Here is an 18,124-nt window from a genome sequence, read left to right as displayed (position 1 = left end):
TTGAGAAGTTGATACAATTTTAAGAGTATCATGGAAAATATAATTATCTTGCAAGTCCAAAGATTACCTGGTAACAACTAAGACCTTTCAATGCCAAGAATCATTACAATTTTCCTTGGTAAAATAATTTGTATCAAACTATCTCTCACAAATAGAGATCATAGACTATACATATACGATTCTCTGCACTTACTTGGTAAGCTGTGTTTTGAAAATTTATTTAAAAGAGCCCATGCTGGTTGAACTTAAGTGCATCAATATTTGTACATAGGAAAAACGCTTACCTGCACCAATTTCTGTAAACCAAGAAGATGCAGAGTTCAAATTGATTGTCTCAAACTGAACAACCTGGTTAGATTCAGTGCCTCTGCTGATAGCTACACAGACCATAGGGTATTCCTGTTCTGGTATCACCAGCATTTCAAAAACATTCAAAGGACTTGGCAAAGGAAAATCAAAGTGCTGCAAAAAAACCAAACAGACCACAATTTAGAAACAATGTCCCCACTCATACTGCTGATGAATAAAACCAACAGAAAGACTTTCATTTTCTTCATTTATTTAATTCTAAAAACGACTACGTCTAAGATGGTAGTGAGGATGAATGTTCTTTAAAATGTGTTTAAGAGAACTGGCCATATTAATCTTTATGACTGATGGTTCTAGAAGTCTATTAAATAACATCAGTTAAAGAGTATATCTTAAGAACACAAAAATCCCGAAATCAAATAAACAACTATGAATGTTCTGACCCTAGATAGTAGCAATGGAGTCATATAATTTTAGCTTCAGTTATATGCTGGTGTTTTCTTTTTCTTTTTGAGTTGGAGTCTCACTCTGACACCCAGCCCGGAGTGCAGTGGCATGCTCCTGGCCACTGCAGCCTCGACCTGCTGGGCTCTGGCGATCCTTCTGCCTCAGCCTTCCAAGTAGCAGGAACTACAGGCGTGCACTACCACACACAGCTAATTTTTGATTTATTGTAAAGATGAGGTCTCGCCAAGTTGCCCGGTTGGGTCTCAAACCCAAGGACTTAGGCAATTCACTCGCCTCGACCTCCCAAAGTGCTGGGATTACAGGCTGAGCCACTGAGCCCGGCCTGGTGTTTTCTAAAGAAGGAAAATGTAAACCAAGTGACAAATACCTTTATCAGCATGAACTTCTGCATTGGCTCATACCACTGAAGTAAAACAATTCCAGACTGCAAAGCGCCACAGAGGTACTTATGGCCTGTGTAAGGGTTTCTGACTGGAAAGAAACAACAGCAAAAACAACCCAACACTGAGTATCTTTATATGAAACAAAAATAGTTCGGCTAACAGTAACAACTATATTCTCCTAAAAGCTAACTTAACTTTCTTTGTAAAGGGAGAAAAATACGAATACAAGAAGAAACTATTTGAAGTGGTTGTTTAGCTGATAAAGAAAAATTATTATTATTATTTTTTTTGAGTTGGAGTCTTACACTGTCGCCTAGACTGGAGTGCAGTGGCCGCTCCCGGCCACCGCAGCCTCGATCTGCTGGGCTCCGGCGATTCTTCTGCCTCAGTCTTCCGAGTAGCCGGAATTAGAGGCGTGCGCTACCATGCCCGGCTGATTTTTTGATTTATTGTAGAGATGAGGTCTTGCCTGCCCAGGCGGGTCTTGAACCCATAGGCTCAGGCAATCCACTCACCTCAGCCTCTCAAAGGCACGGGATTACAGGCTGAGCCACCGAGCCTGGCTAAGAAAAATTATTTTAACGGTTAACTAGGATGACAAGAGTGGGCAGAAGTAAAGAAAAGTATTCTTTTTTGATGCTTATTACCCTTTTATTTTCACTTATGTAAAATAACATACATTTACTTCTAAGTACCCTTAATATACTAGGTTCTTCAACATAGAAGCTTTTTTTTTTTTTTTTTTAGAGTTGGAGTCTCACTCTGTCGCCCAGACTGGAGTGCAGTGGTCGCTCCCGGCCACCGCAGCCTCGACCTGCTGGACTCTGGCGATCCTTCCGTCTCAGCCTTCCACGTAGCTAGAGCTACAGGAGCGCGCTACCACGCCCGGCTAATTTTTTGATTTATTGTAGAGATGAGGTCTTGCCTGCCCAGGTGGGTCTCGAACCCGCGGGCTCAGGCAATCCACTCACCTCAGCCTCCCAAAGGCGCAGGATTACAGGCTGAGTCACCGAGCCAGGCTTATAGAAGCTTTTTTATAAAAATAATACATTAAGCACTAAAACACCTAACCTAGTATACAACCTTAAAAATTTGCTTTTTATTAGTAAGCAGACTAAAAGAATGAGTCCTGACAAGGTCTCAGGGGCAACTGAAATGCATGGTCTCACTTTTGGCATAGAAGTTTACAGATATCTACTTAAGTTAAACATAATTAGTTCATCCTGATGTAACTTGACTCAAATCTACAAACATTCATATTGATCTGTCTTTCCTTCTTCCCAATTTGTCTCCCATCAATAATAATATATTTGTTATAAGAGTAGTTGTTTGCATTAAGCTCTAAAGTATTTTATATCTTAGATTGTGAGCTTCTAGACCTTTTCTCAATCATAGATCCGGGGAATCCGTTAACAGATATGGATAAGATTCTCCCTAGAAAAATGATCATGAAAGATGTGCTTATATTTGTAGCATATCTGTGGATAAACATTTTTGTTCTAGAGTATGAACTATGCAGAACAACTTTTAATGTAGCATGAAGATCAGTGTGTAAGCTCATTGATCAAACAAAAGGATAAACAAGAAGTTAGGAGCCCAAGATCTGAAGTCATTGGACCTGAATCTGATTCCAGGTTCTGTTACTAGTGATATAATGGAGTTGTTTGCAGATTAAGCAGTTAAGAATTTAATCTTGTCCCAAAAGAGATCTGACTTCTAGCCTCCCAATTCTGGAAGATAATCACTCAGCCTTTGGAATGTCATGTTTGACAGGAGTGTCTTTGCCTTGGGGACCTTGGGTCACTGGATAGTGTAACAATATGCTTTAGGAAGGGAGCTAAAGATTAAGATAGTCTGGATAGTCTTAGGGTGAGGGCTGGTCCTGTCAGAAAGGCCAACGAGATATAGGGTGGGGGCTTAGGATCACGTAGTATCAGTTGATCTCCAGAGGGGCTGCATGCTAAGATCAGCAATGTGGGCAATCAATTATGCCTTCATGATAAAGCCTCAATAAAAATTCTGGACACTGAGGCTCAAATAAGCTTCGTGGCTAGCAATGCCACACACCAATGCCAGATAAGTAATGCTATCCATTTACTCATAGGGAGAGGACAACAGAAGCTCTGCACTTGGTACTTTTCCCAGACTCTAGAGAATATTTGAATCTGAAGGTAGTTTGGGGAATCCCCTAACTTGCAGTTGGTATCAGAAGTGAGGATGGTCTTGTGTGAACTATTCTCTCTAACTTCATAGTTAACCAAACTCCAGTAATAATGTTCATAAAGTACTAACAGTAACTGGTAGATGGTAAATGTTAAATAAATGAAAGCTAGACTATTAGCAGAGATACAGTCTCAGGAACTCTGGTTAAAAACTCTAGGAATACTATGCTTTGAGAAAACACTAAGGAAAATAATATCTCTAAGCATCTCTATACCATGTCTCTCTATGCATTATTGTGCTTCTATGGTACCTTAAGTACTTACTAAAAACAGATACAAAACCTACCTTCCTTCCAATTTGAATCTATAAGACTCCTTGATAATTTTTTTTTTAACTTTTAACTTTTTTTATTTTAAAGATATGGGGTACAATTCAAGGTTAGGTATACAAATATTCATTGTGCCTTGATAATTTTAAAGATGTTAAAAGTTCTAACCATGCAGTTTGAGAAATAGCATTTACTCACCTATGCAACATTTATGACAGCCTTTTGTATCAGGAATTTTTGTTGTTAAAGCGAACTTTCTGAAAACATAAGACAATATAAATGCACTCAACTGCACGGATTGCCACTTAGTGATTTGTAAATCAGATGTATCAGAATCAGACAGAAAGCAGCTTTAAAAAATTGTCTTAAAACCTGACTCTAGACTATTTGATTTTATAGGAAATCTGTATTATAAATTTCCACAGATGATTCCCAAGGTCAGGTTTAGGAAACATTGAGCTTTTCTAGATAACATACACTTTAGTGTAAACTACTTGTGAAAATCAAGCCAGAGCAAGTTTTTTACTAGGCAAGAAATATACTGGTTATTTAAAAAATAAATACAATTCCCCTCAGTCTTAGTAGAATCAAAATGATATTTCATACCTTGGTAGTATGCGGTCTGGAAACCTGTGAGTTTGAATATGGGCAGCTAATCCTGGTTTTCTAGCTTGTTCAAACAGAGCAATAAGATTATGAGAGTAGAGCTGAAAGGTTTTTCCTATAAAAGAAAAACAGGTACTTTTATTACAATCATTAAAACAAAGAAATATAATTTTCAAGAAAAATAAAACATAATTACCTTCTAAAATGAGGAGTCCAATAATGTTCAAAAAGCCAACCAAAAGAGAAAAAAACACATAAAAAACTCAGTTAATTTTGAAAGACAGAATAGGTAAAATGACTTAAGTAAACAAATAATTTTGTTTTATAAGACACAAATTAGGTATACTGTGACTAATCAGTGGTCTTGGCAGAGTAAACCTTAATGATCCTAGCATAGAAGAATAAATTGTTAAACACTGGTACATAAAACCTTATGTTATAATGCAATTATGCATCAGTCATTATTTTAATACAACATGTAAAATTCTATAAAGGTGCATTTTTATTATTTATTTGGGACACTATTTATCAATAATTTGTCAAATTAACTTGGATTAAAACTGATTATGAATGAAGTCTTAAATATAATAGATTGAAATACTAAAAAGAATAAAGCAAACCAATATTATGAGCCATAATACAAGGCTAATAGTGGTATAATTCCACAACTCCGTTTAACACAGTTGTGTTAAGCAAGCGGAGAATATAATAAACATCTTCTGATGCCTCATTACACATGATATGATTATAACAACACAAAACAATATTTATCTTTTTATTATTAGAAAACATGTATGTGTGTGCAAATATATCGTTTTTTCCTTAACAAAATTCTCTGTAGTTTCTCAGAACAGAAACGTTGTGCCTAATACTGTATTGTTATTTTATAAATATATAAGATGTACACTGTGCAATTTTTAAGTTAATTTCCAAAGACAAGTATGAGTAGAGATAAAAGCAAAAAGAGAGTTAGAGAAAAGTAATTTTATATGCTTACAATTTGGAATTGTTAGCTCAAATAGAATTAGCTCTATTTTCTTAACAGTTACATATTAATATTTTGCTAAACAAAAGCAAAAAAGGTTTGGGAGAAGTCTAATTAAAATAAAAGAGGACATCAGTTTTTAGAAGTCATTTATGCACTATCAAATAATATGTTCAGTCTTAGTGTCATTAGCTCAAATATACAGCTTCCTGAAGAAGCTCTACTGGAGAAGAATTAACTATCTTGTACTCTACTATCAGAATGAAAGCAATCAGTAAGCTTCTAGTAGCCATTTAAATCTAAAATGTAAGAAAATATTTTTTGGTAGGTAGGTAACTCACTCACTCAATCCCAATAATAACCAAAAAAGAAAAACAAAAAACAAAATTGGAGTATGTTACTCTGGTCTTCTGGTTTAGAAAACTTAAAGGAAAATCATCCAAGATAGTTAATAGGTGTCTAGGACAACATGAATTCCACTAGCAAACACCTGAAAGAGACTCCACAATTGACTAAGCACTTGGGATATCACCTCACTTAACCTTGTAATATTGTTACCCCAGCACCCTCATTTTACGATTAAAAAAACGGAGGCCAGCCGGGCTCGGTGGCTCAGCCTGTAATCCCGTGCTTTGGGAGGCTGAGGTGAGTGGATCGCCTGAGCCCATGGGTTCGAGACCCACCTGGGCAACTTGGCGAGACCTTGTCTCTACCATAAATCAAAAACTAGCCGGGCGTGGTAGCGAGTGTCTGTAGTTCCAGCTATTTGGAAGGCTGAGGCGGAAGGATTGCTGGAGCCCAGCAGGTTGAGGCTGCAGTGGCCGGGAACGGCCACTGCACTCCAGTCTGGGTGACAAAGTGAGACTCCAACTCAAACAAACAAACAAACAAAAAACCAAAAAAAAAAAAAAAACGGAGGCCGAGAAAGTAAGTGACTTGTTCAAGATCACAGAAAAGGAAAGCAGCTTATTCCTCTGCTTCTTTCCCTTCAAGCAGTAATTTCCAACCGAAGGAAGCAGTGGCACAGTGGTGGAGGACACTGAGTGGGAGAAATAGCTGCAGGTGACAATCACGGTGCTCTGTTGCCCGTGTGCAGGGTGGATTTGAGAAGTGCTGCCCTAACTGAAGATAAGAATTCCTTACCAAAACATCTTCCCATTCTAAGTGGGCAGAAAAATCTACAAGTCCCAAAGTTAGTATGCTAGTTTACAGTTACCTAGAAATAAAGTAACATCGAAAAATAGTGTCCACTAAGATTACATTTCTCTTCTTGTCTATGGTTTGTTTTTCATCACATACGTACCTGATAATGACATTAAAGTATTATTGATAACATATAGCCAAGTACACTTCCGTGGAAATAACTGAAGGAAAAGAAAGATAATTAAAATCCTCTAATTGTCATTCTTTTAACCTTAAAGTTTCCAAATTTCAACATTCTAAAATAGTACAGAAACAAATATTTTCTATCTTTTAGCTAATTACCAGAACCTTAGGAAAAATCATTCCACATGAACATGTAAAGGTTACAATTTCAGTCCTTTAAGTATTTAATTCATAAATATTAATACTGGGGCCAATGCAAAATGATTTAAAGTTAAGATACTTCTTTTATTCAATCTGTCCAAATGTATTTCTTGAGTTAAAACTCATTACCTGTTCCATCGTTGCCTCATGTAGCTCATTGAGATTCAGTGTGTAAATACCATCTTCAGTTCCAAAAATAATGTACTGATCTATAATAATTGAGAAATTACCAGAACTCACTGTCATTTTCTGAAATCATTGACTAAAATCATTAATTTATATTATAATGTCAGTAAGAGTTAGCCACATATCCATCCAAAGTAAAATTAGTTTCTAAAATTTATGCCACCTACTCTAAAATTTATGCCACCTAGTTTCTAAAATTTATGCCACCTTTCCTTTCCTGAATTCCTTTCTTATTTTTTAAAAGTAGATATATTCTATGTTAGATTTACTCTGATTTTATCTTACTATATAATCCTTCCATTCAACAAAACTTCCTTTCTCTCATCCTTCCCTCCTTTGTTCAAGACTAGATCTCACTGTTGCCCAGGTTGGAGTACAGTGGCATAATCATGGCTTATTATAGCCTCAACTTCCTAGGCTCAAGCAATCCTTCTGCCTCAACCTCCCAAGTAGCTAGGACTAAAGACATGCACGACAATGCCCAGTTAATTTATTTTTTTATACAGAGTCTCACTAATGTTTCCCAGGCTGATCTTGAACTCCTGGCCTCAAGCTTCTGCCTTGGCCTCCCAAAGTGCTGGCATTACAGGTATGAGCCTCCATACCCAGCCATAGTTTTCATTTTTTGAAGTTTTTTTAATTATACATTTTTGTAAGATACTTCAAATATTCTTTTAGACAAGAAAACTATAAATTAAATATAAACTATAAACCATGACACACCAGAAACAATGAGAATACCTAGTATACAGATCTTGGTTTCTAAGCACTATTTTCCACTAAAAAGAATCAGGGTTTCTTGGAGAAAGACTGATTCCAATTCTGGGGCAAAGAAAGTAGATGACCCTAGAAATCTTGCAGTGTCAGAAAGTAAGGAGGTGCTAAAAAAATGATGAGGACATTTTAAACATAGGAGCTCCAAGCTTCCACTCCAAAAAATTCTGGAATAATTTAAGTGTGAAAATAAATAATAGATCATATTAAATAAATAGATTATATTTCACTGAATAAAATAGAAATTCATAAGTTTAAACAGATATAAATACATAAAACAACAGATGGGAAAGAAAGGAAACTAAGGATGTCAGTGGATTTTGCCAGTAGATGCTAAAACTAGTGGGTGAAAGTCTGATGAGCAAGAGGACATTTATAAACAGTCTCAACGCATCTTCATCTTAATTTATAAATTAGAAAGGGAAAAATAATAACTTGACAGTGAAAACTACCTTAGCCAATTAACTAATGTTTATATCACTAATATTTGGATAAGCTAATATTATGTGCTTCTTGACATGATACACTGAGAAGAGTACAGTATCATTTGTTTTATTCCCAGCAAAAATGTATAACCTGACCTCAAAATGAGGACTCATCAGATACACCCAAATTAAAGGATGGTCTACAAATAAGTGGCCCTCACAAATGGTAAGACCAGGAAGATAGAGGAACTGTTCTAAACTAAAGGAGACTAAAGAGACACAGTGGCTACATGCAACAGGGGATCTTGAATTAGATGTTGGACAGGAAAAGTAACAACGGGATGGAAACTATAAATAATTTTATTGGGACAATTAAAATTTAAATATGTACATCAGTGATAAATTTCCTGATAGTTATAATTGTACTGTGGTTATGTAAGAGATAAATCCTGTTTCTAAGAAATTGAAGTATAAAATATAAACATACATAGTATTTATAGATATAAATACATAATGAAGTATAGAGGAGATGAGTATGAGGTCTCCAACTTATTCTCATATATAAAAAAATGTATATATAGATAGAAAATGGTAAAAATAAATGCACAAAAGAGAAACAACTGCTGATTCTGTATATATAGGAATTTCTTGTGTTATTTCTGTAATTTTTCTGTGAGTTTGAAGTTACACCAAATAAAAAGTTACAAACAAAGCCAAATCCATTTCCTATCAAAAATATTTTTTCTCTGTTATACTATTAGAAAATAGTGGCATTTAAGGCAGATCATTATAACCTGTCTTTATTACTGTGTTGAGGCGGAAACAAACATTTCCTGAAACCCTCTCCTGCCTAACCTGTTTGCTAATTGCCAGATACTACAGTAGGCTCTGCCTTCCTTGTAACAAGGCATTAGGAGTATTCATGTTACAAATGATCACACTGAAAATCCAAGGTGTTAAGTCTGTTTTCAAAGTCACATGGTAATGACAGAGCAGGAATTCAAACTTAGATTCATTTATTTCCAAATTTTTGTCTTTATACATCGTGTTTCCTCACTTTAAAAGGCCAGGCGCAGTAGCTCACAACTGTAATCTCAGCACTTTGGGAGGCCGAGGCGAGAGGATCGTCTAAGCCCAGGGATTCGAGACCAGCCTGGGCAACTTGGCAAGACCTCGTTTCTACAATAAATCAAAAAATTAGTCGAGAGCGACGGTATGTGCCTGTGGTTCCAGCCACTTGGAAGGCTGAGGCAAAAGGATCGCTTGAGCCCAACAGGTCAAGGCTGCCGTAGCCATGAGCCTGCCACTGTACTCCAGCCTAGGTGACAGAGTGAGGCTCTGACTCAAAAAAAAAAAAAAAAAAAAAATAATATATATATATATACACACACATAGTCTAAATTTATAAAAATAAATTATCATTTCAGACCTATAGAAAAGTTGTAATAGTGCAAATAATTCCTGAACAACCTTAACACAAGTACCACAAATGTTGAACATTTATTACTTTTGCTTGATCCTTTGTTCTCTCCATACATATATTTTTTGTTTGTTTTCTGAACTGCTTAAGTTATGAGTTTGAGGCCCCTTTACATCTAAATATTTCCATGTGCATTTAAAAAAAAAGTCTTATATAACCACAGAACATTAATAATGAAACAATCCTATTGTCTAATCCATAAACTTTACTGATTTAGATTATAAACTGTCCTAATATTGTCCTTTTATGGTAAAAGGAAATTCCAAATAATTAAGAATGCAATCAAGTGTGATGTCTCTCTTTACTCTCCTTTAATCAAGAATGGTTTGTATATACTCTTAACTTTTAATGCCTTTAAACGAAAGCCCTATTAATCTACTTAGGTTGTTACTGGTTCCTATACCAGTTAGTGTAGACTTCAGAAAAGATCACAGAGATCTTTTCCTATAATAAATATTTTATTGGAGACATATCAAAAATTCAGACATTTTACCTTTTGTATCCGGATGTATCCAGGATGTTGCGCAATTAATTTTCAAAGGGCAGCCATCAAAAACTTTTGAAAAACATGCTCCCATCTTATTTACAAAGAAAGAAATGTTAACTTGTTTAATTAATTTTACATATTCTTAAAAAATAGCGAAGATCATTATGAAATACTAAACTTACTCTTATTTGATATACTTGTGCAAAACAAAATTCATATGTTGACATAATTTAGCCCCTTCTATCAAGAGAGTCTCACTCATTCTTTTCTTTTGTAATCCACTATTTTAGGGCAAAAATATAAAATTTATCAAAACATCTACGTATCAGTGATATAGTCTAGGATTTTTTTTTTTTTTTGTGTTGGAGTTTCACTCCTTTGTGCAGGCCGGGGTGAAGTGGCACACACGTTGACCTTCTGGGCTCCAGCGATCGTTCCGCCTCAGCCTTTCAAGTAAACCGAAACTATAGATGCACGCTACCATGCTCGGCTATTTTTAAATTTTATTGTAGAGACAAGGTCTCACTAAGTTGCCCGGGCTGGTCTCAAACTCGCAGGCTCAGGCATTCCACTCGCCTCAGTCTCCCAAAGTGCTTGGATTACAGGCTGAGACACCGAGCCTGGCCTTAGGAATCTGAAGATATCACATTTTTAGGACTAACAATTATTAATGTGAAACAATGGATAATTTTACCCAGTAACATTATAGTGATTATAATCACAGTATAGTCATAATAATCATAACAGACAAAATGATTAACATTTATATTATATATTAAATTTTGTTGAATAAAAAAATACAATTTATAAAGTATTCCATTCACACGATAGGTTGAACCACCTCATAGATAAGTTCCATTGAAGGACCAGAAAAAGAAAACTTTAACATAAGTTTTCCTGGTTCCTTTTCATTATATATAGTCTGATGTAAAAATGGCTTCAGGGATAGAAAGATATTTAATGCACATAATGAAAAGAACACATTAAAATTAAATTTAGCTTTGTAGGCTAATTGGAAGACTCAACTGCCAGTATTTATAAAAAGTGGAATACTCTATAAATTCTAACTCACTTAAATTGGGGGACATGATTTGATCCATGGGATATCCAAATGCATCTAATATCTTTGAATTTTCTGATATCCTTATTTTCAGCAGTTCAAGATACTTGATAGTCAATTGCTTCTAAAGACAAAATATTGCAAATAGTTCACATAAAAATATTTCTTACCAGCACTTTTGGGGTGGGTGGGAGGCCATTGATGGCTGGTTTCTGTGGAGAAAAATTTTTTTAATACCGTAAGACCTCTAAGCCTTAAACAAAACAAAACAAACTTTAGCCATTTGGAAAATCAGTTATCTGAACTCCTTAATTAAAGTGACTGTGCCCTTTATTTGACAAATACAGTATTAGTTACAACTAACCGCTAAATGCCTTTTTATACCTACAGGGAAGTCTCGCTTGTCCTTTTTTCGTGGTAATTGTGGTGCTTGTGCTGATCCTTCTGTATTTTCACTCATCAGTTTTGAAATCCCATCACCATTTCCTAAGGAGAATTATGGTTAAATGGTGAATGACGATACAAATAATTACTTTCTTTGAAAAAATGTTTCCCTTTCCCCTCCATTACTTGTCTCCCACTTGGGTGATCCTTTTCTGGAACTATTCTCTACAATAAGGTGAATTAATGTATCTTTGGTGTCTTTCTCTAGATCCTGTACAGGTTGTACTGTATAATTAGTCGTGGTCTCAATCCATGAAAACAATTGTTTTTCCATACTATGAGGATAAACAAAATCTCCCCTACTGATGTGGACATGCAAAGCCTTTCATAACTGAACTCCAGTCTACCTTTCAGTTCTATCTTCCTTTAAAAACTCACACTTCTAGCCGGGCTCAGTGGCTCAGCCTGTAATCCCACACTTTGGGAGGCTGAGGTGACTGGATTGCCTGAGCCCGCAGGTTGGAGACCCACCTGGGCAACTTGGTGAGACCTCATCTCTACATAAATCAAAAATTAGCCGGGCGTGGTAGCGCGCGCCTGTAGTTCCAGCTCTCGGAAGGCTGAAGCGGAAGGATCGTTGGAGCCCAGCAGGTCGAGGTAGCGGTGACTGGGAGTAGCCACTGCACTCCAGTCTGGGCGACAGAGTGAGACTCCAACTCAAAAAAAAAAACAAAAACCTCACACTTCTACCATAACAAAATATACTTAAAACACAATTTGAATTTTCCTGCTTCAGTATATTTGTTCATTCTTATTTTCTAAAAATGCCTGTCAGCATTGGCTCCACCTACTGAAGACTCACCAAGTCCCCTAAGTCCTACAGGAGCCCAACTCTTCTATTCCCTATCCTTTGTCCCTCAGAAATCTCTGGTTTTCTATTACACACAATTATTTTAGGAGACACTTATACAAGCTATCTTTCCTAATGTTATATGTATATGGGTATAACTTTTGCTATAAACTTTGAATTCTGAAGAGCAGGACCATCCATTCATCCTCCTATATTCTATTTTAAATATTTAATAAGGGATCAAATTAGGGTTAAAGTGAACTGAATCTATAGCCCATCCATGTGAGATTAAAGAATCTTTACAAAGCTTTGAACTATAGGACTAAGAAAAGGACAGTCTTTAGGAACAAAATGGCTTTCTTTTCAGTTTTCACTTTGATTTATTACCCAGATCACAGAATCTAGCTGTATGTACTCCACGGCTGCTGATATTGCTAGCCATACCAATAGAGGAAGTTTCTGCTACAGGACCACAACTTGGGCTACTCTGTCTTCTGATAACTTGGGGAGCTCTGTTCTCTGAATCAGGGCAACGTTTTATGGTTGATGCTTTTTCTTCATCTGGAAAGTTGTCTTCAGGGTGGCTGTTTATCCTTGGCTAGTGGGTACAAAGACAAAAAAGTACTTTAACACTAGTTTTTTCTGGATGAAAACACTAGTTATCATTAGGCATCAAAGACTCTAGAGAGAGGGGAAAAACTTTTTCTCTGTTTTATTCCATTCACTGAACTAAGTAAGCAAAGTAAGTAATAATAGAGTTACTGTCCCAACACAGCTATGAATTCTTCATGTGATTTTTTATCAACCATAACCCCAAACTAATACAATTTTAGAATATTATATAAACGATCCACAAAATAATAACTAGAAACAAACAAGGAAAATGACGCAATGAAGCATGACTCCACTAAGATGTCAAACTGTAGTATCAATAGTGAACTCTTTACCTTCCCTCCGTGTAGTCAACAGTTTCTCAAATGAGCAATAACCTATTTTGCCTTTTCCTAATAGCTATTTAAAATACCACATTTCGGCCGGGCTTGGTGGCTCAGCCTGTAATCGCAGCACTTTGGGAGGCTGAGGTGAGTGGATTGCCTGAGCCCACGGGTTTGAGACCCACCTGGGCAACTTGGCGAGACCTCATCTCTACAATAAATCAAAAATTAGCCGGGCGTGGTAGTGCGCGCCTGTAGTTCCAGCTACTTGGAAGGTTGAGGCAGAAGGATCGCCAGAGCCCAGCAGGTCGAGGCTGCGGTGGCCGGAAGTGGCCACTGCACTCCAGTCTGGGTGACAGAGTGAGACTCCAACTCAAAACAAAAACAAACCACATTTCTCATGAAATCTTATTTACTATATATTTTATATCTTCATATGCCCCTCTTAAAGAAAACTGTATTCCTTTAAAACATATTTAAGTGATTTTGAACTCAAAATTATTTTAAAAATTTAATTATGTTTATAATTTAAACGAGTATTTACATTTCAAAATCTTTAAGTAGCTTACCTTAGGAGGTAGCGGAGGTGGTATTGCACGTTTTGCGGTTGATCTAATACAAAGAGAAAAAAGCAATTTAGATGGTGATATATGACACATAATCGAAAACAAAGAAAGACCGTAAAATACGTATTAAAATCAGTTTATATACAGAGGCTATAAAAGACAAATAGCTTGGGCAATTCCTTTGGGTCTCCTCTCAATAAATCCTGCTTCCTCACTAGAAAAAAAAAAAAGGACAAATGGGTCATGATGCGGACCTAAGACCTTGCACATATTTTCAAACTGTACTGGTATGACTATAAAATAGAGATTTTATAAAGTGGATACAAAGGCTTTTTTACTTTATGGCCATGTTTTGCTATATTTAATATGTAACAACAACTAAATTAAATTTCCTAATGGATTCATATTTTTAGAGTTGGAATCCACAGATTCAAGCAACTTTGTCATTAAACCCTTTGCTACACTGGCATCACCCAGGATCTTTTTATAAATGTAATTGCTATTCTAAGTCTGTGGGCTGTACAAAAAGAGACACGGACCAGCTCTGGCCCTCAGGTCACCCTTTGCCAACCTCAGGTCCATAGCCTAAATAGGGGATCCAGGAATTTGTATTTCCAAAGAGCTCTCCAGGACACTGCAGGCACAAAGAGGTTAGAAAAAATTATCTAGGGCAGCCCCTAACTTCACTGCTTTTTGTTTTTTAAGTCAGGGTCTCATTCTATAGCCCAGGCTAAAGTGCAGTGGGATAATCAGGGCTCACTGCAGCCTCAACTTCCTGGGTTCAGGTGTCCTTTGCCTCAGCCTCTTGAGTAGCTGGGAATACAGGCACATGCCACCATGACTGGCGAATTTTTTTATTTTTTTAGAGTTGAGGTCCCACTGTGTTGCCCAGGCTGGTCTCAATCCTGGGTTCAAGCAATTCTCCCACCTCAGCCTTCCAAAGTGCTGGGATGACAGGCGAGAGTCACTGTGCCTGGCCAATTGTTGAGAGAAGACAGGTCTAGAATATGAAGCAACTGCACTGGAAAGATACATGGCTATAGTATTTTTTTCTCCAGGTGCAACTCATCTTTTAATATATTATTACATGTAGTATATTCTGATTAAAAAAAAAAATCCCCAGGCTTGGTGGCTCAACCTGTAATCCTAGCACTTTGGGAGGCTGAGGTGAGTGAATTGCCTGAGCCCGCGGGTTCGAGACCTGCCTGGGCAACTTGGCGAGACCTCATCTCTACAATAAATCAAAAAATCAGCCGGGCGTGGTAGGGTGCACCTGTAATTCCGGCTACTCGGAAGGCTGAGGCGGAAGGATCGCCGGAGCCCAGCAGGTCGAGGCTGCGGTGGCCAGGAGCGGCCCCTGCACTCCAGTCTGGGTGACAGAGTGAGACTCCAACTCAAAAAAAAAGTCAGAAGTTTTACACTAACAAATGGCATAGTGCAACTTTTTTTTTTTTGAGTTGGAGTCTCACTCTGTTGCCCAGGGTGGAGTGCAGTAGCATGCTCATGGCCACTCCAGAATTGACCTACTGGGCTCCAGCAATCCCTCTGCCTCAGCCATCCAAGTAGCCGGAACTACAGGCACATGCCTCCATGCCTGGCTAATTTTCTATTTATTGTAGAGACGAGGTCTCACCAAGTTGCCCGGGCTGGTCTCAAACCTGCAGGCTCAGGCAATCCGCTAGTCTCAGCCTCCCAAAAGGTTGGGATTACAGGCTGTGCCACCAAGCCCAGCCAGTGGAACTTTTTAAAGAGTGAAAATTAAAAGATCAGAATAAATCGTCCCAAGACTATTTTTATGTAAGCAACTAAATTATAATTATTAAATAATTCAAATTTTCAGGGGAAATGGTTCCAATTTTTGTCCATTTAGGAGTATGCTGGCTGTGGGTTTCTTAGAGATGGCTTTTACTATTTTGAGGTATGTTCCCTGTATGCCTAGATGTTCGAGGGTTTTTATCAAGAAGGGGTGTGGGATTTTATCAAAAGCTTTTTCTGCGTCTAATGATATAATCATGTGGTTTTTGTTTTGACATCTGTTGATGTATTTAATTACATTTATGGTTTTACGAATGTTGAACCAGCCTTGCATCCCAGGTATTAAGCCTACTTGGTCATGATGGATGATTTTTGAGATGGGATTAACAGTAGTAAATATCTGTCTGGGGAGACACCTCTTATCAACAAGGGTGCCTGAACAAAGCATATTTGTATACCTAACCCTTAACTGTACCCCACAATATCATAATAAAAAATATTGATTATAAAAAAAATTATTAACTTAGAAAACAACTTACTTGCCAGTGTTCGCACCATCAACAAAAGGATTCCACTGTAATAAAAAGTTAGGGTCTGATGATACTCCCTGTGAAGATAAAAATTATAGATAAAAATGTTAGTTTCTAACAGATATTAACCATTTTATTTGATTCAAGAAAACACAACAGTGTCATGATTATTAATCATCTTGGCATTCAAATAATTTTTTAATCACCAGCTAGATTTGCTAGATTGACATATTTAAACCAGTGATCATGATCAATTATCTGCACTTAAGAAATTCTATACATATATATAGCTTCAAATGTGACGAGCCCCCTCTTTACCAACATGCTAGTATAGTCCAAAGCAAAAGAAAAAAAAAACTTTGTATTATCTGCATCATTACTCTATTAGTACTGAGAACTAAATATCACATTATTAAATTATCATTAATTTATTGGTGCCACTACATTTAGCTATTAGCATGAAAATTGAGGATTTGTTAAACAGCAACATAAAGTGCATGATTTCCAAACATTTAGGATGAAGAGGTCCATTAAGAGAACACAATAACTCTAAAGACTACTCTTTTACTAAAGTTTAAAAATAAAGTAGATAATAAGGTAACTTCTAGGCTGATTCTAAAAATATCTTCTTGACTTATTACTTCTTTTCTTTTAGATAAAGAAGTAATAAGATTTCAAAATAAGAGCAATGGTTAAAAAAGAAGCTATATTAACAAATAAAATACTTTAAAAATAGTAAAGAAATACAGAATGTAGAATTTACTATATGCCTAATAAAATCGACAAGAAAAAAGTCCTGAAAGCTTAAAGCCGAGTCCTCGATTTCATGTATTTAATGGTGTCATGTAAATCCTTCAAAAAACTCAGGTATGTCCAAACAAATGGCTGAAACAGTGTTTTATGTTTCTAACTTTAACATGTGAAAAATACCAAAATTAATGCTTAAAAGAGTATATTACTTTGTTCTCTAATCAAAGTACACTTAAAGTTTTCTCAAATTTTATTGTGAAAATAATTTTTTTAAAAGTCACAATTCTTACCATTTCATCCCGTGCTTCTGTTTCTTTTCTCAGAGGAGGTTCAAATTGTAATTTATCAACTGCAAAATATGTAACAGGTATTGACAAACTCAGTGTCTTAGAGGGTTAATCTCAGAATTATAATAAGAGGCTTGTGTATGGAGTGGGGTGGGGGGAGAGGAAGAAGAGATGACAAAAACCTCTTACTATTATTATCTTAATTTGTTTTTAACTATCAGTACCCCTTTTTCTATGCTTACCAAAATGCAGTAACAAACAAGAATTTTCCTAACAGCTTTTCTAAATTCTTGTTGGAGTCAGAAAATTAAACAGGACTTTTTTTTTTTTATAAAAGACATTAAGAAAAAAATCATTAAAAGTAAATGACTAAGGAAAACCCTTAAGGATTTTCTCAAAATTGAAGACTGTTTTCAGACTAAATTAAGCTACAGCTTCATGGCAGGGATGAACTAAGAAAAATCACCAATAAATTATCTAAAAGAAGAAATGACTTTCGTCAAATGTTATAATGGTGTTCAGGAATGTGATATCATATTTTGCTAAATGTATATGTTATTGGCCTGGTCAGAGTGATCTCAGGATTTTTCTAAATGTTCAAAAAGTAACTTTATATAAAATATTCTTAAACAGGAAAAAGGATGACTTATTCATAAAGTACACAGAATTCTAAAATCTAATGTGACTAAAAGGCTAAAACATTTTTTCTAAATATTCATACTTGTATCATAGAGATGCAAAATTCCTAAATACAACCTTAGCAAACAAATTACATTTAAAAAGCACTTTCAGCAGGCCTGGCTCGGTGACTCAGACTGTAATCCTAGCACTTTGGGAGGCTGAGGTGAGTGGATTGCCTGAGCCCGCAGGTTCGAGACCCACCCGG

The 18,124-nt window shown here is 36.3% G+C and overlaps 1 protein-coding gene across 2 annotated transcripts in view; it reads right to left on the bottom strand.

Annotated features, from left to right (window-relative positions):
- Positions 1–18,124, bottom strand: part of MAP4K5 (mitogen-activated protein kinase kinase kinase kinase 5) — an 87,764-nt gene that overhangs the window by 17,621 nt on the left and 52,019 nt on the right. For both annotated transcript variants that reach the window (XM_008073817.2, XM_008073818.2), the window contains exons 13-26: positions 17,242–17,300; positions 16,211–16,278; positions 13,920–13,962; positions 12,860–13,013; positions 11,570–11,667; positions 11,352–11,393; positions 10,128–10,212; positions 6,899–6,978; positions 6,546–6,606; positions 4,454–4,456; positions 4,258–4,372; positions 3,850–3,908; positions 1,145–1,248; positions 285–462 (exon numbers count right to left, since the gene is read on the bottom strand). In XM_008073817.2, coding sequence (XP_008072008.1) covers positions 285–462; positions 1,145–1,248; positions 3,850–3,908; positions 4,258–4,372; positions 4,454–4,456; positions 6,546–6,606; positions 6,899–6,978; positions 10,128–10,212; positions 11,352–11,393; positions 11,570–11,667; positions 12,860–13,013; positions 13,920–13,962; positions 16,211–16,278; positions 17,242–17,300 — 1,149 coding nt within the window. The remainder of the gene's footprint in view (positions 1–284; positions 463–1,144; positions 1,249–3,849; positions 3,909–4,257; positions 4,373–4,453; positions 4,457–6,545; positions 6,607–6,898; positions 6,979–10,127; positions 10,213–11,351; positions 11,394–11,569; positions 11,668–12,859; positions 13,014–13,919; positions 13,963–16,210; positions 16,279–17,241; positions 17,301–18,124) is intronic.

The sequence above is a fragment of the Carlito syrichta genome, unplaced genomic scaffold (genome assembly GCF_000164805.1).
Source record: "Carlito syrichta isolate Samal-C Ts95f unplaced genomic scaffold, Tarsius_syrichta-2.0.1 Scaffold316190, whole genome shotgun sequence".
Taxonomy (NCBI): Eukaryota; Metazoa; Chordata; class Mammalia; order Primates; family Tarsiidae; genus Carlito; species Carlito syrichta.
Note: the sequence above shows the minus strand (reverse complement) of the source record. Positions and strands in the feature narration are given on the sequence as shown.